Source organism: Maylandia zebra, linkage group LG23, assembly GCF_041146795.1.
Source record: "Maylandia zebra isolate NMK-2024a linkage group LG23, Mzebra_GT3a, whole genome shotgun sequence".
In the NCBI taxonomy this organism is placed as follows: Eukaryota; Metazoa; Chordata; class Actinopteri; order Cichliformes; family Cichlidae; genus Maylandia; species Maylandia zebra.
The window spans coordinates 33,471,770-33,496,455 of record NC_135188.1 but is presented as its reverse complement, the minus strand read 5'-3'; the positions used below and the strand labels follow the sequence as shown (position 1 = coordinate 33,496,455).

The following is a 24,686-nucleotide window of genomic DNA, read 5'->3' as shown; positions in this document are numbered from 1 at the left end:
TGCAACCCCCTCTGGCCTCTGCTCCGTAGCTGCTGGATGACCTCTCGTTTGGGGCTCTACTCAGCTCTTCCCAGGAGGGTGGCACGGTTCCCCCCCTTTTGGTGGTTCTCCTCGGGTCCTTGTACTCTGGGGCCTCTGGATATCTGGGGCCTGGATCTCCTCCATACCTGCTTCATACCCTGGTGGACGGGGCTATGGCTCCCCACACTCCCTAGCAGATCGTTACATGGAGAAACCTTTGGAATACAAGCATGCTGATCCACACAGGTATGCACACAGGTGTACACACGGGTATTCACAGACACGGACTACACCTTTCTTGGCTGCTGCCTCAAAGCACATTGTGTGCTGTCTATCTTGCGTGCTGCACAATATCATTTAATATTTAGTATCTACTGTTATCTACAGCTAGCTAGTTTATTGTGATGGTGCTGTTTTTATTATGTTGCTCTTTTTTTGTTTGCTTTCTCTTCTGTTTTTTTTTCTTCATACAGGTGATCCAGGTGTTTTGTTTGTTTTTCTTTCTTTCTTCCCCCCTTTCTCACCGTCTCTTCTCCCCTTTGGTTTTCTTTCTCTCCCTCTCTTTCTTTCATTCTTTCTCCCTGTCCTATCCCCCAGTCATGTCTGTCCCGTTTATAGCAACCGAAAATAAAATAAATTCATATGGACCAATATGGCAAGGCCATGATGATCCACTTGGTAAAATAAATCCGCTTGGCGTCTTTCTTGGCCTTAAAACAACAATTCTGATGGCTAAAGATCCAAACGGGACACGAAAAAAAAAAAGTTTAACTGACTCGACTTTATTTAAAAAACATCCTTTAATTCTTTCTTTTAACAGTGTGCTTGATTTCATTTGTAAAAGAGTGGAGGTTTTTTCCTTTTTTTTCTGTTTTGTTTTTTTCTGTTACTGCATAGAGTCCTATGAAATATGTGGCCCATGATTCAGTACCTTGTACATTCACATTTAGCAAAAGTAGCTAAAGATCAGCTAAATCTGATCTGTATGACTTTATCAGTCATTATTCAGTTTATTCAGGTTTAGAGGCATATGTTTATACACAGCTCTTTTATGGTTCTGCCAAGGTGTTTGAGTTGTGTTGAGGTCCAGAATTTGTCTGGGCCATTGCACCATAGCAACTTGGAAACAAAGTGCTAAACCATTGCAGTATTTGTCACTGACAAAAAAAAAAAAAAAAATGCAATTTACCCAGCTTACATGCATGACATCCATGTTTTCCTCAGTCATCCCTGCTAAGTGCAATCCTGGGAGAGCTTCCTCGTGATACAGGCACACTGAAGGTCAAAGGTCAGCTAACCTACGCATCCCAGCAACCGTGGGTGTTCCCTGGAACCATTCGCAGCAACATCCTTTTTGGGAGAGAACTTAACCCAAAGAAATATGAGCAGGTCCTTAGAGCCTGTGCTCTGAAGAAGGTGAGCTAATGTGTTCTATCAAAACGGAATATTGTGTTCATGACAATGTAGAAATACTACTTGAAAAACTATGACTGAAAAGCTTCTAAAGCCTGAACTACTACTGTGGATTTCATGGACCCGGACTTTACAGAGAAGCAGATGCATGTCCACAACTCAGGCTTCTTCTAGTCATGATTCTGGGTTTTGTACCCAGCGTTTTTCAGCTTTGGAATCTCAGTCTTCAGTTTGATATTTTCTGTATGACCTTGTTGTAACCTATGTTGTAATTTTCTGTTGAATATTATGTTTGCTTGGGTTGTGTTTTCATTCTGATTTTATGTTTTGTATTCATAGTTTCTTTGTTAGTTATTCTCAGGTTTTTCCTTTCCTCTTATGTTTTTAATGCCTAGTCTGCGTTTCGATCATTAATACTTGTCCTGGAATCTCTATCTGTGCTTATAGTACAGGATAGCCTATTTTGCTAATATTCTGAAGAACAAAACCAAACTGCCAATATTTATCAAATGACTAAAATGTTCCCCTATTTTTGGCATTCACATTTATTTTTGTTACACGTACATTTTGTGCAGGACCTGGAGATGTTCCCAGATGGAGACCTAACACTGATTGGAGACAGAGGAGCCACACTCAGTGGTGGACAGAAAGCTCGTGTAAACCTGGCGAGGTACGACAACAGTCACAGCAGTTATGTCATTGTTATGCACAGGAGAGAAATCCATTTTTAGTATAATCCTCAACAGATTTGAATTCCTTCTCTGAGTTATTAGGCAGCCTAAAATAGAGGCAGCAATAACCTATATGTTCGGGCAATTTTTTTAAACCTCCAGGTATGCACACTACTGTTGCTATAGTTGTTCTACTTCACATGCCATAATCAAAGCCCTTTTTTTTTACAGGGCTGTGTATGAGGATGCAGACATCTACCTCCTGGATGACCCTTTAAGTGCTGTGGATGCAGAAGTTGGAAAACATCTTTTCGACAAGTAATGACTGCTCACAATTATCTGTGTCCCAAAGAGATACCCATATGTATTCATACACATGAAGTATAGTATATTCTACATGCTACATATCTCTGTTTTATAGAAACGAAGGGAATTATTAATTGTAAGGTTAGATTTGAGTTTTCAATTCAACACCGGTCATTTCATGGCACTTTATACTGTAAAGTAAAGACCCAACAATACTATCACTGATAAACTTAGAAGTGGGATTATTATGCTCACATCGAGCCATGATTTTTATTTTAGTTGCACTGCATGATTGGCAGTTCCAAATAAGCATTATTTAACTGTTACCAGTCCTTTTAAAGCCTCTCAGTTGACACAGAGATAAGGAGAAAAAGCCATAAAGATTTCTTTAAGTACATACTGCTGAGGTAATGCACACAGATCCTTTTCTGCTCTATCACAGCCACAGACTTTTTGCTTTTTTCCCCCTGTAGAAATATATTTTCTGCCACACATCCTGTTTGACCTTTTAAATGTTCTCTTACTCAAATTTTACACAAGTCAGCTATAAATGTGTCATAGTTCCAATATTGTAATCACTTTAAACAAACGCAAACAATGAATCTGGATCTTGAGGACTGAGCTCGCATTACACAGCTGCGTTGTGTCGTGCAGTATGGACCTATATGAGATTTTTAAAAGGAGAAAAGTTCCACTTCTTATTTATGAAATGTGTACACCTGTCTGTGCTTATGATCAGGTGTATCTGTGGCTTGCTGAAGAACAAGTGTCGTATCCTGGTCACACATCAGCTGCGACATCTGAGGGAAGTTGACCAGATCCTGGTCCTGAAGGAGGTTTGTACTCCTGCAAAAGAAAATTGCTTGAAGGAAGCCTGCCTCCTGCTTCTTAACCATGCCATTGCAATAAATAAAGCATTCCCACAGCAGAATCCTGCCTAGTCGGTCAGACTTGGCCTGACATGGTGACAATAACCTGATCAGCTGCGACATTAAAACCACAAAAAAGGTTCTCACCCATTCAGTAATGAACCTGGGCTGTTTATGTCACAGTATGGCTGCCGACGGACAGCCGACTGTGAGGAGTGAGGACGTGGAAGTGCAGACATGCAAAGAGACAAAACTTGAGCATAACAAAAATGAGCTGTTTATTAAGGCTGGCAAAATGGTACAAAACAAAAGGCAAAGACGAAAGTAAACAATAACCTAAACTGGGTGAACTAAGATTAAAACATGACCTCACAAACCTTGAACATTTAGACCTGGCATGGATTCCTAGAAAAACCTGGAAACATGACATGAACATAGCAGACGACCACCCACTGGAGGTGATCAGGGGAAGTGGAAACACATAGGGACACAGCTGACACAAATTAACATGTCACAGGGGAAGAGCAAAACTAAACACGAAGAACATGGGACACCAGACCTCTTCAAAATAAAATGGGAAACATAACGAGACACAGACGTGACAACACAAGCTTGACAACATAAGAAACGCAGATATGAAACACATGAGGGGTGAGGGAGACTTAAAAACAGGGGTGAAGACGCAAGGGGAATCTAATAAACAGTGAACTGTAACGGCAACCTATGCACAATAGAATTGAACTTAGAGAACCTAATAAACTTAAACATAAACATACTCAAAACATTGGGCCAGAAGACCCAGAATCATGACAGTTTAGTGGTTTCATGCACCTGGACATTATCGGTCCTGTGGGTTGCCTGCTGGGGCTTTGGCTTTTTAAAAGAATGTTTGGGGCTGGTTTAGCTGTAAACTGGGGAGCTCTTGTCCATTAGATGTATTTGCACTTGTTGAGAACCTGTTGTTTAGATGGTGATATGTGTATATAGGACCACGAATGTCAGGATCCAAGGTTTCTCAGAAGAGCTGTCTTACACTGTAAGGACATAACTGCTACTCATCTGTCTGTGGTTTTATTAATGCTGTCGCTTGTGTCAGTGTTAGTCATAATCCTATATATGTATAAATGGTGACATTTCAACCATTTCTAAAATCGAAACAAATACGAAGCATTTTGACCACAGGTAAAAGTATTTTACAAATCTGTGCATCCACACCTAAATGCATTGTGATCACTTATGCACAACTTTTTAAGTTCAATTTAAGAAATCTGATCATCTTCTCTTTCAAAAATCTTTCTGTGCATACACATAACATCACTTTAATTTTCACTCACAACACCATGGTTGTACAGGACTGTGGACCATCCTCTGAAGTGGGTATATGCTAATCCATTTAATGTGAAATAAAACTTTGATGTTAATCTTACTATTCTCTGAAAACAGCAACATTATTGTTAGCTTAATTGCTAATCCTGGACATTTCTGCTCTCAGCTGACATCAAGTCAGACAAACCTTGGCAATGGAACAGTGGACAGTGGAAGCACAGATGTCCCAGTTTTCTGCTGGGACTTGAACACAGCTTAGATTTGTGGATCTGTGTGAAACTACCTGGGTCTCAAAACCCTATGTGGACATGCGATGTGACCTGTATGTAATGAATGATTCGTGCATGTGCACTTAAGGTTTTGTAAGTGAGGCAAAGGGTTATGTGTATTTTTAGATATTTGTGTGCACAGGAAGATTTTTTGAAAGAACATAATCAAATTTCTGAACTTGAAGTTGTGCGTAAACAAGCAGCATTTATTTAGGTTTGGATGTACAGATTTATAAAATGGTTTTCCGTGTGGTTAAGATGTTTTGTATTTGTGTTTGGAGCACACATTTGGAGTTCCAAAGTTTCATTGACCATACAGACCCACCCTTAAGATTGACCTCAGTACTCATTCTTCTCGGGTTTTATGAGTTTGATTTCTTTGTTTGGAGAAGTTTCAGTAAACACTTTCCTACATTGAAGCCTTTGACGCCTTTGACTTCTACCTGTTCCCGTGTTTCAAAGGGAGATGAGGATTGTATGCACTGGGTTTTAGGGGGTTATAGAGTCCCAGATTCCAGATTCACTTGGTTAAGTGCAAAGGTTTGTCTTGGGGTACCCCTGTAGGGTAGAGCCTACAGGGGTTACAAACAGTGAACAACCCCCTTTCCCCCCATTGGACTATCCATATACCAAAAGAACAGCAGCCTAGATGTCCAGTAACTGATTTCCTTTGTTGCATCTTTAGGGTCAAATCATGGTCCAGGGAAGCTACAGTGAGCTGCAGTCCTCTGACCTCGATATGGTGTCCCTGCTGAGACGTGATGAGGAGCAGGAGCAATTGTCTCCATTTGCTGACCCAGAAAAACTGTCTTTACAAAGTCGGTGGACAAATGATTCTCACAGTTCACACTGTTTCCTCAACTGCCCCCTTCCACCAGAAAGCACCTACACTGAGCATCTTCCTGTATGTATATTTACTAAAGAGATTGAACATTGCTATTTTTACAAAATAGTGTTGTTTTACCTTCAGTTTTTTAAAAATGTAATTAATTTTCATAGACCCCCATGCATTGTCCTTTCTCTTTTTCTTTAAAGTTTCTATATGGTACCATGGTATATAAACAAGTCCATTTATTACTTCTTCTAATATGTGACATTTGTAGATATTATCTGATAGCCATTTGGCTAGAAAAGATATGCTAACTTCAGGTAGCTATTGGAGAAGTTCACTTACTCTAAGTCAGGGGTGCCAAATCCCAGTCCTCGAGAGTTACTGTCCTGCAGCTTTTAGATGCATCCCTACTCCAACACAGCTGAATCAAACGGTTTGATTACCTCTTCAGCATGCCATCAAGTTTGGCAAAGGCCTGATAACAAGCCATTCATTTGATTCATTTGATTTGAACAAGGATGCATCTAAAAGCTACAGGACGGTAGCTCTCGAGGACTGGGATTGGGCACCCCTGCTCTAAGTAATTAGTTAATGTGTTAATAAATGGTAAATGGCCTGTATTTGCATAGTGCTTTACTTAGTCCCTAAGGACCCAAAAAGTGCTTTACACGACATTCAGTCATTCACCATTCACACACACATTCATACACAGATTCACACACTGCTGATGGCAAGCTAAATTGTAGCCACAGCTGCCATGGAGCGCACTGACAGAGGCGAGGCTGCCGGACACTGGTGCCACCGGGCCCTCTGACCACCACCAGTAGGCAACGGGTGAAGTGAAGGGGTGAAGTAATAAAATCATGAAAATGTATGAAAATTAAAACAACACAGAAAATTTAACCCCAAATCAACTATCTCAAATCCTCAACCTCTTAAAAAGTAAAAAAAGATGAGTGAAGAAGAAACACTTAGCGCATCATGGCACCCTAGACCTATTGCAGTGTAACTAAAAGAGGCTTGAGGGTCACCTGATCCAGCTCTTACTAATGCTTTATAAAAAGTCTAATCTTAAAAGTAGTGATGGTGTCTGTCTCCTGAATCCATAGTAGAAGCTGGCTGTACAGAGAGGGGCCTGAAAGCTGAAGGCTCTGCCTTCCAAATATTGTAGCAACAACAAGTAAGCCTGCAGTCCGAGAGTGAAGTGCTTTATTGAGCTGATATGGTGCTGTGTGGTGTTCATTCATGGTACATGATATGGTAATGGATGGTACATATACACTGCACTTATACACTTAACACTGAATTACTGCATCCATGTAATGTGGTGTGTAGGTAATCAGCATGCAGGCACTGTAAAGTTGTTACTGAAGCTAAGATTGCTTTGATGGCAGCTTTCAGCTCATCTTTATGTGTCCATTTCCGCTCCATGTGAGGTCTCCCAATTTCTTAAATCAGCTATTCTTGACAATCCTTTCAACAGCTTTGAAAGAATTCTCACCTTTTCCTACTCTACGGTTCCTTTCAGTCAAATTTCACGTTACATGTAATAAATATATAAGAAAAAACTATACTGTCAAAAGTATTTGCTCATTTGACCATTCATCCAGAAACACATTTATCAGGTCAGACAAGAAGGACTAGCTCACGGTCCTTGCTCTAATTCATCCTAAAGGTGTTCTGTTGAGTTGAGGTCAGGTTTTCATGATATATATATTTCTCACTAATATTATTTTAGATGCACTATCATGAAGTGTCAGCTTTGTTCTGAGATTACAAACAGTAAAACTATGTTCAAGTATAAAGATGTGCCTGGATCATTTCTTGTTTTGCAGGTTGAAGCTATTCAAACTATTGCAGAGGAGACACGAGCTGAAGGAAATGTCAGCAGTCACATTTATTTTACATACTTCACGGCAGGCTGTAGCCTTCTGGTTTTAATGGTTATAGTATTTCTCAGTATTCTAGCTGAGGTAAGTCACAGACCTCTTATGGTACCATTAGCAAGTGAATGGAGATTTTTAATGCAATGTTTTTATTCATTGTGAACATAAGAAACAAAACCAAGTTGAACCTTTTTTTTTTATTGTTTGTTTCTTTTCAATAGGTGGCATATATCCTTCAGGACTGGTGGTTGGTATACTGGTGAGAACTCAACACACTTTTAGTACTGTGTAACACTGTGCAAGTCTTGAGATACACCTCATTTCTTTATAATTTGCTTCTAAGGAGCTAAAACGTTTTTAGATATATTGTAATGTAAAGGCCCTACAAAGAGATTTGATAAAACAGCAAGCGCTTTGGGGACAGTGGGAAGGCAAAAAAATAATAAATCAATTTTTTCCTTCTGTTCTGCATTTCTATGTATGTTTTCAATAACTCACTACACATGTGTCCCATTTTGCAAGCAAAGTATAAAGAAATTAGTGGTAGATCAGGACTTTAGTCCAGTTCTGTAGAGCCAGTAGCTTACTTTTCTATTCATTTAATTACAGAACATTTTATTAGACTGTTTAAGTGATGTTCTTTGTTTAATTGTCTTCTCACCTGACAGGGCAAGAGATGATTTTACAAACGGCACAAACAGCAGAGTCACTGCTGTTAGCCTTAAAAGTGGAATGAATGTTACTAGTTCATACCAAGAGTTTAATCTCTCTTTTTACCTCAGCATTTATTCAGGTAAGCCTTTCAGTCCTGTAGTTCTTACTGAAATCTTCACATACTATTGTTGACTACCATGTGTTTAGTGTCCATTATGTTATATTACTTGGTAGAATATCCTGCTGTAAATCAAATACCAAACTATTTTTTTAATATAGTCCTGCTGTGTTTACTTTTAGGTTTGACAGCAGCAGCTGTGGTCTTTGGTTTTGCCAGGAGTTTGGTGATATTTCATGGGCTGGTGAGATCAGCTCAGACTCTTCACAACAGCATGTTTAGTGCTGTGCTCCACACTCCTGTTAGCTTCTTTGATGTCAACCCCATAGGTGAGGCCTACACAGGATTTATTTTTATTTTTAAGAGGAAACAGTCACATATTTATCTGCCTAGTGTTTGTTAATAATGGATTGCATTTATATAGCGCTTTTCTAGAGCCTCCGAGCGCTTACAATTCTACTATTCATTCACTCTCACATTCACACACTGGTGGAGGCAAGCTACAGTTGTAGCCACAGCTGCCCTGGGGCAGACTGACAGAAGCGAGGCTGCCATATCGCGCCATCAGCCCCTCTGGCCATCACCAGGTGAAGTGTCTTACCCAAGGACACAACGACCAAGACAAACAGAGCTTCGGATCGAACCGGCAACCTTCCGGTTACAAGATGAGCTTCCCAACCCCCTGAACCATGGTCCATTGTTTAAAGGTGTAAAATGTAAGACTCTTGTAGGAGCCAGGAGTTTTAATCCGCCTGGAGCATCACATCATGGTGGAACTTGGGAACGGATAATTCGTATGATCAGAAGAATTCTGAGATCCGTTCTTCAGCAACAACAGTTGGACGACGATGGATTAAATACGGTTCTATGTGAAATTGAAGCAATTTTAAATGACAGACCCATCACAAAGCTTTCTGATGATCCAAAAGACCTAGAGCCACTTACACCAAATCACATCCTCCTGATGAAAGGAAAACCATCTTTACCACCCGGACTATTTGACCCTCAGGATATGTATCTGAAGAGAAGATGGAAACAGGCTCAGTACATCTCAGATCTTTTTTGGAAACGATGGATACGCGAATACCTGCCTTTGTTACAGGAGAGACAAAAATGGAACCAAAAGAAGAAGAATCTAAAACCTGGAGATATAGTCATTATAATGGATTCTTCTGCACCGCGTGGTTCCTGGCCACTTGGAAGAGTTCTGGAAGCCATTCGTGACAAAAAAGGACTTGTGCGATCTGCACGTTTAAAAACAAAGACTAATATTCTGGAAAGACCTGTAACTAAACTTTGCTTGTTACATGAGACTGTAATCTAAAAGTGTGTTACTTATGTTTATTTATGTGAATGTATAGGTCTAAAGTAGACTGTATTAGTGGCTCCTTATTTTCTTTGTGATTAGAATTGCCATGTCTGATAGCCATTTCAATTAGGGGCCGGGGTGTAGGAGCCATTCTTGGGTTAATACCTTATGTGGTCACTAGAGGTCACCTTTTTCTGTTTTGATTATGTAATGTAAAGGTATTTAAGGTAGACGCACGTAATCGGCGTCAGGTGTGTCATTGAGAAGGCAAACAGTTTGTGATCGTTGCGCTGTTATGCTAAGGCGATACAGAATAAAGACCAAAAAGGACAAGATACATACTGCTGGATTTATTGGACTGTGAACTTAATTCATGCATACCAGTGACATCGCGTCACCCCCGTTAACGACCACCTCAGTGGCTTCAAGCGTAGGCTTAGCCTCTACAACTCTAATTCAAAAATAAATCAAAACTGTCACCAATTGGGGCAGTGTTTCACTGGAAAATTCGTAGGTATCAATCCCCAATGTTTAAAAGACAAACCGCAGAATTAAATCTTGCTAACTATCCAATAACACCGGAGACACTGAAAGCTTTTAAGGCTGGTATTAACATGTTAGCCTGCTTACTTTAGTTGAGATCTCTGTATAGATTGCATAAACATCTAGGACATAACTTTAAAGCTGTTATTTTCTCACATTCTGCTCACAGATTTGGTTTAATTTCATTTTTAATTTCATTTTTAAACCATTTTCAATAAGCAATCACACACATTAGCCAGAAACTCCTAAAGTCTGAACTGCAGGCCTCACATCCACTTATAACACAGAATATTTTCAAGTTGACATTCTGCCCTTTAACAACATAGTCCTGTTAATTAAAACTGTGTCTGCATTGTAGGAAGAATACTCAACAGGTTTTCCAAAGATGTCAGCCAAATGGACTCCGTGCTACCTATCACCTTTGTGGACTTCTATCAAGTAAAGACTACCATAAATTATATACATATGTAGACAAAAATACTGTGCCACCTACACCATGTTACATTTACAGGAGCTGCTTGTCCACAGAAACCCATGCTATGAACCTTCAAGCATACATGCTCAATCATCCATGTAAGGAAATCCCAAAAAATTGATTCTGTTCATCTTGACATAGCATTTTGTGGGAGAAACGTTTCATCACTCATCCAAGTGACTTCTTCAGTCTGGACTGACTGCAGGTTTCCCCAAGTTTATGAGGATTACACATCCTGGATAGGGAGGAACGCTGGTTTGAGCGTGGAGTCAAGGAGGCCATTTACGTGAAAAGGGAAAGACCATCTCTGAATCGAGGAGGGTACATCTTTCACCAACTTACAATGCTGTGATTGCAGCCATACCCCAACTCTCTGTGAATTTTACCCATGCCCTTGATCAATGGGCTTTGATCAGTAATTGTTGATCAATGGTCATGGCAATTTGCATATTAACAATCAAGGAACTGACCCCACAGCCCATTGTTCATTCATTGGGCTGGTTTCAGTCATTGTACAAATGTGCTGTTTATAAGGTTGGGGAGGTATCTCTGGCTCTCTTCCACAGCATGTCTTTTATCCTGTTTTCCTTCTCCCACCCCAACCGGTCACGGGAGATGGCCCCGCCCCTCCCTGAGCCTGGTTCTGCCGGAGGTTTCTCCCACTGAAAACACTACGTCCAGATGAACATAATCACGTTTTTGGGACTTCCAGCATAGAGTTTTTGTATGCTTTTTGAGCACTGGTAGTTTTTTAAACGCGCTATGTGCCTCAGCAGAGTGACCCCACTCTGTAACTCTGCAACTTCATGCTGTGGTTGCTAAATGGCTCCACTTAAAGCTGAATGTGGAATATCTAGGAGGGAAGAAATTTCATGAACTGACAGTTGCCACTATTACTTAAATGATTAGAAGGTGTAGCACTCATTACCTTGGTCCATGTTTTCTTTATTTTGACTTAACAAGATCTTTCAGTGTTTTCATTATTTTTCATTATATGATGTTTTTTTTAAGTTATTTTTACAGAATGTTGGCGTTATCGCGGTGGCAGCCTCAGTTATTCCTCTCATCCTCATCCCTGTTGTGCCTCTCCTGTTAATCTTTCTGTATTTGAGGAGCTTGTACCTTCGTACCTCACGTGATATCAAACGCCTTGAGTCAACAAGTATGTTGATTTATTATTTATATAATTTGTTTTGGGGGAAAAAATTATCTGAAAGGGCCAGCAAAAGTAGTTCTTGTCTTTTCATTTTGCCCTTTCTACAGCTCGGAGTCCAGTTCTCTCACACCTGTCCTCTTCCCTTAATGGTCTTTCTACAATCAGAGCTTCCAGATCAGAAGAGAAGTTAAAGAAAGACTTTGATGCCCATCAGGACCTTCACTCAGGTTTACTCTTTGAGAATAAACATTTACACTTTCCAGGCTGACTGGAATTTGTAAAGTGACTGATTAATTTTCAGTGTTAAGTCCAAAAATTCTGTGAGACAACTTTACTATGGTGCATTTTTGAAAGACATGCAGCAAAATGGTGAAGACTTGAACCCAGGCCACTGCAGTCAGGGTTTCAATGTATGATGTATCTGCTTAACGAAGCAAAAAGAAGACAAATAAGAAATTGAACGACAAACCAAGTCTATTACTTGCCCTGTAGTAATCCAGATACAAAAAATAAGTCTGCCTTTGCAGTTTTGTACCCCTGAGCTGTAAAATGCTGATGGAGTATTGTTGACTCAAGTTCAAATCTCAGTAACTCAGTCTCAGGTTTTTTTCTGCTCTTTTGTTTCAGAGGCCTGGTTTTTGTTCCTGATGACCTCCCGCTGGTTTGCACTACGCCTCGACAGCATTTGCTCCATATTTATTACCCTCACAGCATTTGGCTTGATATTACTCAGAGATGGTAAAGAATTAACAACGTCCATCCATCCATCCATCTTCATCCGCTTTGTCCGGGGCCGGGTCGCGGGGGCAGCAGCCTAAGCAAAGAGGCCCAGACCTCCCTCTCCCCAGCCACCTCCTCCAGCTTATCCGGGGGAATACCAAGGCGTTCCCAGGCCAGCCGAGAGATATAATCTCTCCAGTGTGTCCTGGGTCTGCCCCGGGGCCTCCTCCCGGTGGGACATGCCTGGAACACCTCACCCAGGAGGCGCCCAGGGGGCATCCTTGTCAGATGCCCGAACCACCTCAGCTGGCTCCTTTCGATGTGGAGCAGCAGCTGCTCTACTCTGAGGGAGAGGCCAGCCACCCTTCGGAGGAAGCTCATTTCTGCTGCTTGTATCCGCGATCTCGTTCTTTCGGTCACTACCCACAGCTCGTGGCCATAGGTGAGGGTAGGGACGTAGATCGACCGGTAAATTGAGAGCTTCGCTTTTACACTCAGCTCCCTCTTCACCACGACGGACCGGTGCAGCGTCTGCATTACTGCAGCTGCAGCCCCAATCCGTCTGTCGATCTCCGGCTCCCTTCTCCCATCACTCGCGAACAAGACCCCGAGATACTTGAACTCCTCCACTTGGGGCAGGAACTCATCCCCGACCCGGAGTGGACACTCCACCCTTTTCCGGCTGAGAACCATGGCCTCAGATTTGGAGGTGCTGATCCTCATTCCCACTGCTTCACACTCGGCTGCGAACCGTTCCAGTGCGAGCTGGAGGCCCCCACCCGATGAAGCCAACAGAACCACATCATCTGCAAAAATCATCTGCAACAGTCCATTCATTTAACTCTCCTTCAATAATCTCAAATACTGATTAATTCTGTTCCTATCTTGATTCAGAGCAATTGTGTGGCATCGCATGATTTTTACCAAGGTCTCAGTCCTGTCTTATTTACGGTGTTACGTTACTGGCTTTGCTTTTTTTTTTTTTTTTTAATTAATTAGTTAATTAAAGCTCCTGATTAGGGTCGGGCTAGGCTTAACAGTGGGTTCACACAAAACCTTGGTTGATTGTGACCCACACCCGTTTTCACACCTTGGCTCGTGTGATTAGGTAGAGGATCAATAGGGGGTCCATGTCCCTCTTGGGGGAACACTCAGATAGGGCTTAAAATCTGGGACTCTCCACCAATTACTCTTAGAACTGAAGAAGCTTCTTGGATGAGAGGTGAAACATCTTCAAGGAAATTTAAAGAAGTCCAGACGCTTTTCTTTCCAAGCTCCTTAGACTCCTGATGATTGGAGACCTTGCAAATGATGCATGTAATTTGAGATCTGTTATCTGCATGCAGTTTTAGTTTCTCTTTTGTGGTTTAAATAAAACAGAGAAAAATGATCCACTGGGTAAAAGGGTTTTTCTTTACTCGTCTTGCTATAAAGCTCAAGTAACATTCAGGATCACTCCCAATATTATGAAGGTAGAACCATCTCAGTGAATATATGTCTTTTGCTTTCATGTCTCTTACTAGTGTCACTTTCTTTGCACAATGATCTTGTACTTTTGCAGTTACAAAACGATTTGACTAAAAATTATGTAAAGATGGCAATGTGTTACTGACTGCAATACCAGAGTCCAAGCTAAAGCTACAAAAGCTAAACTGGCAGCACACTGGCCAATTCAACACTTTGTTAAATAGGTTTAGAAGAACAAACTCACGTGGTCTGTTTTTTTTCCTCCTTAAATTTATTAGGGCTGGTGGCTGGAGAGGTAGGCCTGGTTCTTACCTATGCTGTGACACTGATGGGAAACTTCCAGTGGACAGTGAGACAAAGTGCCGAGGTGGAGAACATGGTAAAAACAGAGTGACATTTAAATTTAAGGCTTTTTTCTTCTGTTATCAGATATTCACATGACATGCTGTTATGACCTGCTGAAGGTAGCTCGTGATTTTTTCAGATGACATCAGTGGAGAGGGTGGTGGAGTACACTGAGCTAAAGAGTGAAGCACCCTTAGAAACTCAGAAGCGTCCTCCCCCTGATTGGCCGAGCCAAGGAATGATAACCTTTGATCGAGTGAACTTCTTTTATAGCAAGGATGGACCACCGGTCCTCAAAGACATCAACGCCACGTTTCAACCCAAAGAGAAGGTGACACATCGGTTTGTGGAGAACAGCTGGTTGGGGTCTGAGTGATGATCAGCTGTTGATGTTTTGTGTCCTGTGGGTCAGGTTGGTATTGTGGGTAGAACAGGAGCGGGGAAAAGCTCTCTGGTCTCGGCTCTGTTTCGCCTGGCAGAGCCCCAGGGAAAGATCTACATCGACGGTATTGTGACCTCTGAGATTGGCCTACATGACCTGCGCCAGAAGATGTCCATCATTCCTCAGGTACAACATCAGATGACACTTCAACTGCCTGAAGAAATACGTAGTTACAATCTCACTGTTACAATAATGCTATCCATTTCTGTTATTCTTCTATTAATTGAAACTGCTATATCATTTATTTTCAGTAAATTAAACTCAAAACACAGATTATCAAAGTCATACGATACTGCGTGTCGTTTCCAAATCCATATCCGGTACATAGAATTAATGACGTAGCAGAGTCTACTGATTTTTCTCCCTGACTTCTCTCCCCTCTGCTCCCCAGGACCCAGTTCTCTTTACTGACAGTGTGAGGAAGAACTTGGACCCTTTCAACCAGCACACTGATGAAGACCTATGGAAAGCTCTGGAAGAGGCTAGTATTTAATTAGCACACCCAGATTTGTCGTTACTGCCCACAGACCAGCTACAGGTTTCTCCTCTCCATGTTCACTGCAGGTACAGATGAAGTCTGTGGTGGAGGAGCTGCCTGGGAAGCTGGAGACTGTCCTGGCTGAGTCAGGCTCCAACTTCAGCATGGGCCAGAGGCAGCTGCTGTGCCTGGCCAGAGCAGTCCTGAGGAAGAACCGCATCCTCATCATCGATGAAGCCACAGCTAACGTGGACCCGAGGTCCTCCAAACACATTGCCAGCACATATAAAGCATACACAGAAATGTCATTACACATCCACTAGTTTTCTCAGCACACCTCTCCCATATGTTTCTACTGTGTTTTGGTTGTTGCTGTGATTACAGGACAGACGAGCTGATCCAGAAAACCATACGAGACAAGTTCAAAGAATGCACAGTGATCACTATCGCGCATCGCCTCAACACCATTATAGACAGTGACCGCATACTTGTGAGTCATCTCTTCTGTCTCAGTGCAGTTTAATTTAATTTCAATCAACCATGTTTTATAATCATATTATCTCTCAGGAACACCTTGAGGATCTTTAAATTTTAACTTTAGCTGTCCATTTTCAGTCTGACAGTGTGTTAATCAGTTTTCATAGGGGTGGGAAATGCATTTTGTCAATCAGTACCCATGCCTAATGATCGTGAAAGCGATCATGCACTGGCCAGGTTCCTGTTTGGCTCATCCTTAGCAGGTTGTCAGTTTAAAAAAGGACTGCAGAGGACTGTTACATGTCTGGATAACAGACGAATCAGTCACAGTGAATGGATTTAAAGTTCTGGGCCCATGAAATAACTGATATTGGTAAAGATTACAATCAGGATCGTCCCAATTTATAGATATATTTTCCAAAGTAGTTTTTGAGATGTAGCACCATTTTCAAACTAATTTGAGTTCATTATTATTGCTGTGTAGCGTGTCAGTCTTTATATATTTTTCACATGCTAGCTTTTAAAGGACTGTAAGTTTACCGTTATTGGTGAAGAGGACATTTGTCTATTTTTAAGGTTCTGGAGAGTGGGACCATCCAGGAATTCGACCACCCCTTTACCCTGCTGCAAAACAAAGAAGGTGCTCTCTACAGGATGGTGCAACAGATGGGCCAGGCTGAGTCAGCATCTCTACTGGAGTCAGCTAGACAGGTGAGCTGAAAAAAGTGGATAGGGTGGAGAGAGAACTTTGGACTCTGTTTTTAAGTTAATTCGAATTAAAATAACGTTTTTCCCCTCCAGGCAGCACAGAGGTCCTGAAAGTCTGTGGCCAGTGAAGCGTGACTGTTGTGCCTAAGAACTGGAAGCCTTCTACCACTTTGCTAACTTGTACACTTGGATCCTAGAACAGTAGAACCACCGTGGGTTTAAATTGGACGCCCTTGGTAATTTTAAATAAATGTCTAACTACTAAAAGAAATCACTGCCGTCTCTGATCCATGGCTTACACCTAAATGAAAAAACACAACAATGATCATTACAAATGATAAGGATCATTTATACCACGAACCTTCCAGGGGTTATATTTACCCCTTTTTTTGAAATGCTGAGCTCTACAATTGTGCTACACTTGGTTGCCTTGCAGTGCTTATTGGTTACATATTTTAATAACCACTCTCCTATCCGATGACCCATAGCTAAGAGGATTAGCTGACAACACAAACAGATAGGAAGCTAGAGTTATATAGAAAGATTAATATTTATTGCAGAATTTAAAGGGGTTGGGATATTGAGGGAACAGGGAGCAGGTCAGAAAGGTTGACTGGGCAGGTTGCTGCCTATGCAAACCAGATAAAGCTGAATCTTAAATGTCCAGGAGTCCAGGGCTGAAAACTGGGGCTGGAGCAGACTGTGTGGTGGATCATCCAGAGCTTATGTCTTTTTAGTAGTCTTGACTATAGGATGGGATGATGGTGGGGCTCTACTCCAACTGACTCTTTATTGTGCTTAGTTGACAGTGTTGTCTTCTGCTACTCTATAGTTCAAGGTTCACTATCTTGGTGTCAGGTTTCCATTTAGCAGCAGTAATAATGTAGTAGCCACAATGGCCCTGCTGTGGTGAAAGAGTTTAGGTATACTTACAACAGTCTATGTAAATTCTGGAAGTAAATGCCTAAATTTATATCTAGCTACTGGCTCTAACACGAATTCTCTCCTTTGAAGTAACCAGTGAATTTTCCTCCATTAATGCTGTTCATAATTCTAACAGCAAACCTCTTGTGACTCTTCATTAACTAAGGAGCTGAAGCTAGATGGTAGTTTGTGTAGCATAAAGACTGGAGATGGGTAAATGGACTGGTTCTCATATAGTGCTTTTTTACTTGATTACTCAAAGTACTTTAAACACCATTCACACACACATTCATACAAGCACTTTTTCAAGGATTGAACCGCCTGTCTAGTGATGACATGCTCTAACTCCTGAGCCACCTGCCTGAGTAGGTGTTGTTTCATAATAAACCAAATCCATGAACAAATGATGTGTGAAAATGATCAGTGGTTGCCAATTTGTTTGCCAGGAACATTGATGATTTTTGCAATTTCAGTGTTTCTTTTTCAGCTTTGGAGTCTTCAGTTAGTATAGAGAAGGTACAAAGCAGTTTTAAACCACACAAGTTCAGTTTAACTGGACTCCGTTGTTCTGTTAGATGTATTCCTAATAGAGAGAGCTTCCGTTCTATAGTGTGCTGAGCTTTCCTAAAGTAACTAGCTACATTATCATTGGAATAAAATACATTCCTGTTAACAATTATACATGAAATGAACCCAAATAAGTCATACATGAAAACTCCTATCCATTATTCAGTGAGAAAAACAGATGTAACATATCCATACACAGTGTTTGGTTACCTTGGCACTAGGGATGGGTACCGGTGTCCGGTGCCATGATGGCACCGGTTCTGACATAAACGGTAGTAACCAGACTGAAAAGCAGCGCACATTTCGGTGCTTTATTTCGGTGCTTTTTTTCCTGAGCTGTGATACACTTCTAGCCAATCATTTTACGTTTCCGAGGATAGTAGGCGGGGCCAGGTACGTACGTTCAGTTAGAGCAGAGCTACAGATTAAAAATGTCCAAGGCGAAGCGGTCAAAAGTCTGCCTGTACTTCACAGCAAAAGATGCAAACTCAGCAGCCTGCAACAAGTGCTTTAAGCTGATACTGTGATACTGTCAAAGGAGGTAACACCAAGAATCCGATGAAACAGCTGGCGACGCATAGCGTTTTTTTTAAAAGCCGAGAAATGCGCCGTATTTGATAGCTTGCTGCGAGACCTCACACCGTGCACGTCGGGTGGGTTGCCAGTTATCGGACCCGGAGCAACATCCCCCAAAAACCCGAAGAATAGAGTCCTGGCCCCTAGCCCTGCCAGTGTAGCAGAAATGATGAGGATGATGATGCAGCAGCAGCCGTTCTTCTCTGCATGAGTAGCTTCATGTTGTTCGTGTGTAATTTACGTTGAGTAGGCTAACCACGTTATTACATTAATGCATGTAAGGTGAACTAGCAAACATCATCATAGCTACATGCGGCTGTCTTCTTGTTTGATGGCAGATACTCGCTTCACCCTGGCCAAAAAGGCTAAAATGACCAAAGAAAAAGTGGGAAACAGTTAAACATGAGAGGTTTTTGGACAAAGTTTGTGTTTTTTCCATTGTTTAAGCACTGCTTCCAGCCAAGAGTGATGCCATATATGCCCCATAGCTGCAGAAAAGGCACACATTGTTATCTTTTTACAAAAAACCCCAGCTGAACATGAGAGGTTTTTGGACAAAGTTTGTGTTCTCCATTCTTTAAGCACCGGTTCGAGCACCGTTTAAGCACCGGCACCGTTTCAAAAGTACCGATTTGGCACCGGTATCAGATAAAACCTAAACGATACCCATCCCTACTTGGCACATACCTGCAGTTTCCCAAACCTGATGGTTATTTTTTTCTTTAAAAAATGTTTTTGAACCCTGACTTTGTTTTGGACATTATCTTATCTTTAAGCCTAGATTTGATGTGATTAGATTTATTGCTGTTCATTGGTTGGATGCCCATGCATCCATAGCTATAATGAACGTTGTGCAATTTGGTTATGAACAATGTGATGGTGGATATTATTCTTTTGCTTTGCTTGCCTTGTTTTACACTCTTTGTAAATTACTTTAACAGTGTGAGACTTGTGTCTCATTGATTCCTTACCTTAAATATTAAAAGACTGCTGTCTGGAAATGTGTGGCTCCAAATACTCCTGTATAGTGTTTTGAAAATTGAAATTTATGGGGTGGTTTTATATTGCTTCTATCAGTTTGTTTTTGGGTATGTTTTTCTTAACCAGTTCTTTTGTAAACTGTGAACCTAATGTTAGGTTTGAATGACAAAAGTTTGCTGAAGTCATTGTGTCAACCATTTTTTTCACAAAATTCAACTGACCCATTTTATTTTATTTTTTTTGTTACTGTTAAAAAAATGTGAGGTGTAGAACATAGACTGTCTTTGGCTTTTGAATTAAAGTCAACACTTTTCTGGGCATAACAAAATATCTATTAAAATAATCTGAAAATCATTAATTAAAGGTCACATGCACAGAATGACAAATGGTTTTCAGTAGACATTTGGTAGACAGTACTAAAGGGTCATAAGATTAAAAATCTTGGAACCACAGCTGTTGGAAGATAACATTGACCTCGGTATTCTGTAAATTCCTGACCACTGCTGTAAATCACTATGACTCTTAACTGTAAAGGGCTTGAACTGAGAGCAACACAAACGAACTCGTTTTGCACTGCAGTTTGCATTTAGCTTGGCACTGCTACACTGTCTACTTGAGCTGGCATGCACAGCTGCTGCTGTCTTTGTAAATACATATTTTCATTAGCGAGATGCTTGTGTGCCAAGAGCCCCCTGTGCTGTGGAAGCTGTGATTCAGGAATGCTTACCTTTCAGCTTGCAGTTGTTGAGGAAAGATAGCAGAATTGGAAAACTACTGAAGGCTGGGGGTGGGGCTGGGTGACTTTGTGTTTTTGCTTTCCAAGAGTGCATTAAATGTGACAAAAAAATGAAAATGTTACTAAACGTGAATAAAAAAAGGGAATAGTAACAAATACGAGGTATGAAAAGGTGAAGTCCAAATTGTTGATCAGTCAGTCAACACAAAAATTATTCCGCTATATAGACTGAACCCCCAAATCTGCAGCTCTCCAAAGGAAGGACAAATCTGTTTTGGGGTTTTTTTTGGGTCTTCAGTTCATGTGGCACCATGTTTGACTCTGTGGTGCCATTCATATTTTGTTGTGGTTTGCCAAGAGGCTACCATGAGGCATCAGATGCCTGAAACCATGTCAACTGGCTCCTGTTGATGTGGAGGAGCAGCAGCTCTACTCAAACTCCCTCTGAGAGAAAGTCTAGCCACTCTTCAAAGGAAACTAATTTCCACTGCTTGTATCCGCAGCATCATTTTTTTCAGTCACTACCCACACCTTTCACCATAGGTGAGGGCAGGACCTGACCAGCTCCCTTTTTACCACAACAGATCAGTACAGCTTCCACCTCAGTCCGTCTGTCAGTCTCGCACTCCACTCTCCCATCACTCGTGAACAAGAGATGCTTAAACCTCTCCACTTAAGGTAGTAACTTGTCTCAAACTTGAAGCAGGTGCTCCCCCACGATGTGAGTGGGCGTTAAGGCGTCTCGGGAGGGAACTCAAACGCCCACTCACATCCTGGGCCATCTGACCTCAGGAAATCGCATGATAAGGTGGGGCCAGGCTTCATAATGAGCTCACCCGAAACCCTGGTTGATTGGGACCCACACCCATTTTCACACCTTGGCTCAGGTGATTAGAGGATCATCAGGGGGTCCTTTTGTCCCTCTTTGGGGGGATACTCCCACTGGGTTTAAATCTGGGACTCACCACCATTTGACCTTAGAACTGAAGAAGCTTCTCGGATGAGAGGTGAAACGTCTTCAAGCAACTTAAAGAAGTCCAGACGCTTTTCTTTGCAAGCTCCTTGGACTACGATGACCTGGATGACTGAGAACCTTCACAGACATACTGTCCTATAGAAAATAGGAAAACAGCTTACTGTCTTGACATCTGTAAATGTCTACCTGCTGATTTTTTTTGTTTGGTTTTTTTCCTTTCATTTATTTAGGGTTAAATTCAATGAAAATAATGAAGTCTGCTAGTCGTACTATCTGGAGTATGAAACTGCACTCTCATTACCCAATGTGTTTTCTGTCAACTCGTTAGTCACTATAAGATAAGCGGAGCGGTAGAAGTTAATTAGCAGTCTTTAGGGTATTTGGGCTTCCTAAGAAAGTACATCCTTGGTTGTTCTTTTTCTACCTGGTGGGAAATGTTTGTGGACCAGGTAAGGTTGGCCAAGATGTGGACCCTGAGGAACTTAAAGCTTTCTACTCTTTCTACCTCCTTTCCATCAATGTAGAGGGTGGAGTACTCAGATCACTTTGTTCTCCTGAAGTCGATTACCATCTCCTTGGTCTTGGTTGTGTTCAGATGTAGGTTGTTGTTGTCACACAATCTCTTCAGATCCTGAACCTCCTCTCTGTAGGCCCAGTATGCACAGTCAGACCCATCCATTTTTTGTGTTTTGCAGCTAAGATAGTGACAGCAGAAACACTTGAGCCTGGAAATGTCGAAATCAATGTACATTAAATCAACACCTTATAAAACAGATGATGACATTATGAGAAACTGCCCAGCAAATGTTTTGATGGTGAATAACCATCAGGTGTCTGCGTTTTGTTGATATATAGTCACAGTGAAAAATTGTTCTAAAATAAAAGTTGAAACAATGTTGCAGATGTTACACTGTTAAAGGTACTTCTCCAAAATTTCTTAGATGTCCTTGTTAGACTTGATAGCAAGAGCAAATTTGTGTTCAAGGATTCTTTTAAATTATTACTCAATTATAATAAAAAACTAAAAACAAAAGAACACGCTGTACCTCAAACTCACAAGCGCAGCCTTCTGAATCCATTTTTATCCTGAGCTAATTGAATTATTGCTTAACCAGTCCCATGCCTGGTTTACTATGTTGATGCTGAGAACGGGGAACAGATATTTGTAAAAGGCTGACGTGTTAGATTCACTATTCACTATCTGTTTTTCTCACATTATAAAAGCGTCTGGAACATCCGTATGGAAACAACATCCCCGTAGATCAGATCAGTTTTTGACCAGGAAGGTGATGGCGGGATTTGAACCCTTCAGCTTAAAACTTTCCTTTTTGCTAAAGCATATGGTTAGGGCTGATCAGGTGACCCTGAACCCACCCTTAGTTATGCTGCAATAGGCCTAGGCTGCTGGAGGCTTCCCATGATCCACTGAGTGTATCTTCTTCATCACATCGGTATACCACTTTGCCTTTAATTATTAGTTATTAATCTCTTGCTCTCCTTCACAGTGTGCCTTCTGTTATGTCTCTACTATTGTAGGATCGTTGCCTTAGAATATAAAGTGGCTTAAGGTGACTGTTATACATAAAACTGAACTGAATTGATCAGGATCTGTGCAGCAATGTGACTGAAAATGTCTTTGGATCTTTACTCTACCACTTTCCCTTGTTTGAAGGCTGAGGTATGGTTTAATGCTGACAAAGAGACAAACCGCTGTGCATGCAACAATTCCAGAGAGCAACAACCAGTCATTGAGTTTTGCCAGGAAACTTTATGTAGTTGTGTTTGAGTAAAGCAAGATGTGTGTTTCCGCTGTCTCCATCTGGGTTACATAAACATGTCTGTATTTTCATTTCCTTTTCATCCTGAAGATATTTTAACCCAAATTAAATATCCAGCCTTTCATGGATATTGAGTCTTCTTTTTCTGGTGTCCAGTCCTGACAGATATTGGAACGCTTGCTCCTGAGAACGTGGACGCAGCAGCCTGAAGCCTGTTTTTCATTCTTTCAATACTTGTGTAGAATAAATACTGTAATGTTACCTCAGTGGAGATAATGCTGATATTCCTGTAGATTCATGCACTGTGGGACTGAATTCCTTACAAACGGATCACCTGGCGTTCCTTTTCTTTGTTTCTACAGCTTATGTGTGCTGTTTATCTGCTGCTATAGTTTTGTAACAGTTTTGAGCCATACAACTTTAGGCTTTACAAATCTAATATTAAAATAATTTAATATAATTTAAGGGAAATGCATCTTTCTTAAACCATAGGTTCCAGTGACAAAAACATTAGCGTCCGCTGTTCACTCACTGCGTGGGAACAAAACTTCTTTTTACAGCGAAAAAAACCCCTAAACACAAGCACCGAGTACGCTGCCACGGAATGGGAAATTCACAGAGAAACTTGCGGATTCTTCCACTGACCGCTGCGGCACACCTGCACCTGCATCAGTAATTAGTTACTGATTACTTTTTTCACTTAACTTGACCAACACTGCATGTGGAACATTTATTCTCCCTAACATTGATCAGGAGGAAGCTGGCATCATCTTTCCAGATTACTGGGTTTTCCACTCATTAGTGTCTCACAGGTGAGCTGCAGCTTAGCCAGTCTGACTGCCTTGCACGTCAGTCCCAATTTCCTTGTTGCTTGTCATTTTTATAAAGGTATGAAAATACACTCAACCCTCATTCATAAGTCAGCATATCTGAGATGTTGGAACACATCCAGGACAAATTTTAGTACACTGAACTGTGATTGGTGAAAGCCTGTGGATTGACTGAATGCCACTGGAGGTCTTTTAAAAAATGATTGTTTTCCCTTTTTTGTGAGCTCATGTAGTCACACAGAAATACGCACACAGGTATCGAGATACACACAAATCTTTTTGCTACAATAACAGCCCCGTACCTTCTGAGCAGCTCCTGCATCCGCAGGAAGACACTGATGTTTGCAGAGAGGTAGCTGTTTGAGATGAAGGTGACATTTGCCCTGGAGGTAGTCAGTAATGACTACTTTTTGAAACTATGCTGATTATGCTTGTATACTTATAGTTAAGGAGGGTGAATGCTAGACTCTTACTTGTAATAGAGTATTATCTTGGTGCATTAAAAATAATTTTACTTTTTAAGAAAGGAATTACGAACACAGAAAATCAGAAAAATCACAAAATTAGAAAAAGTCAGATTTTGATCCACCATGCAACACCAACAGTAAAGCATCTGAATGGCAGCAGTTTCACTATCATTAAGCATTAAATGAATATGAAGTCGTTTATTTGTGCTTGTGTAAAATATTCAAGTAGCAGGTTGCTCTTTATTTAAACTTTACCGTCCTGTGTCCTATGTAACTGTAGGTACTTGAGTGAGTGAGTAATTTCAAACTGAATTTCTGCTATTACTGCAGCTCACACACAGAGACTTCGACACCCTGGCCTTCACT

At 41.1% G+C, this 24,686-nt stretch overlaps 1 protein-coding gene across 1 annotated transcript in view; it reads left to right on the top strand.

Moving 5' to 3' along the window:
• LOC106675948 (ATP-binding cassette sub-family C member 4) overlaps positions 1 to 19,553 on the top strand; it is a 35,970-nt gene extending 16,417 nt beyond the window's left edge. Inside the window, exons 11-31 of the mRNA XM_076879990.1 lie at positions 1,246 to 1,437; positions 2,010 to 2,104; positions 2,337 to 2,423; positions 3,151 to 3,247; positions 5,561 to 5,779; positions 7,543 to 7,680; positions 7,815 to 7,852; positions 8,262 to 8,386; positions 8,548 to 8,694; positions 10,576 to 10,655; positions 11,704 to 11,854; positions 11,956 to 12,075; positions 12,476 to 12,586; positions 14,314 to 14,414; positions 14,520 to 14,711; positions 14,793 to 14,948; positions 15,214 to 15,303; positions 15,387 to 15,559; positions 15,685 to 15,790; positions 16,354 to 16,488; positions 16,579 to 19,553. Coding sequence (XP_076736105.1) covers positions 1,246 to 1,437; positions 2,010 to 2,104; positions 2,337 to 2,423; positions 3,151 to 3,247; positions 5,561 to 5,779; positions 7,543 to 7,680; positions 7,815 to 7,852; positions 8,262 to 8,386; positions 8,548 to 8,694; positions 10,576 to 10,655; positions 11,704 to 11,854; positions 11,956 to 12,075; positions 12,476 to 12,586; positions 14,314 to 14,414; positions 14,520 to 14,711; positions 14,793 to 14,948; positions 15,214 to 15,303; positions 15,387 to 15,559; positions 15,685 to 15,790; positions 16,354 to 16,488; positions 16,579 to 16,596 — 2,571 coding nt within the window. The 3' untranslated portion in view covers positions 16,597 to 19,553. The remainder of the gene's footprint in view (positions 1 to 1,245; positions 1,438 to 2,009; positions 2,105 to 2,336; positions 2,424 to 3,150; positions 3,248 to 5,560; positions 5,780 to 7,542; positions 7,681 to 7,814; positions 7,853 to 8,261; positions 8,387 to 8,547; positions 8,695 to 10,575; positions 10,656 to 11,703; positions 11,855 to 11,955; positions 12,076 to 12,475; positions 12,587 to 14,313; positions 14,415 to 14,519; positions 14,712 to 14,792; positions 14,949 to 15,213; positions 15,304 to 15,386; positions 15,560 to 15,684; positions 15,791 to 16,353; positions 16,489 to 16,578) is intronic.
• Positions 19,554 to 24,686: the final 5,133 nt, after the last annotated feature.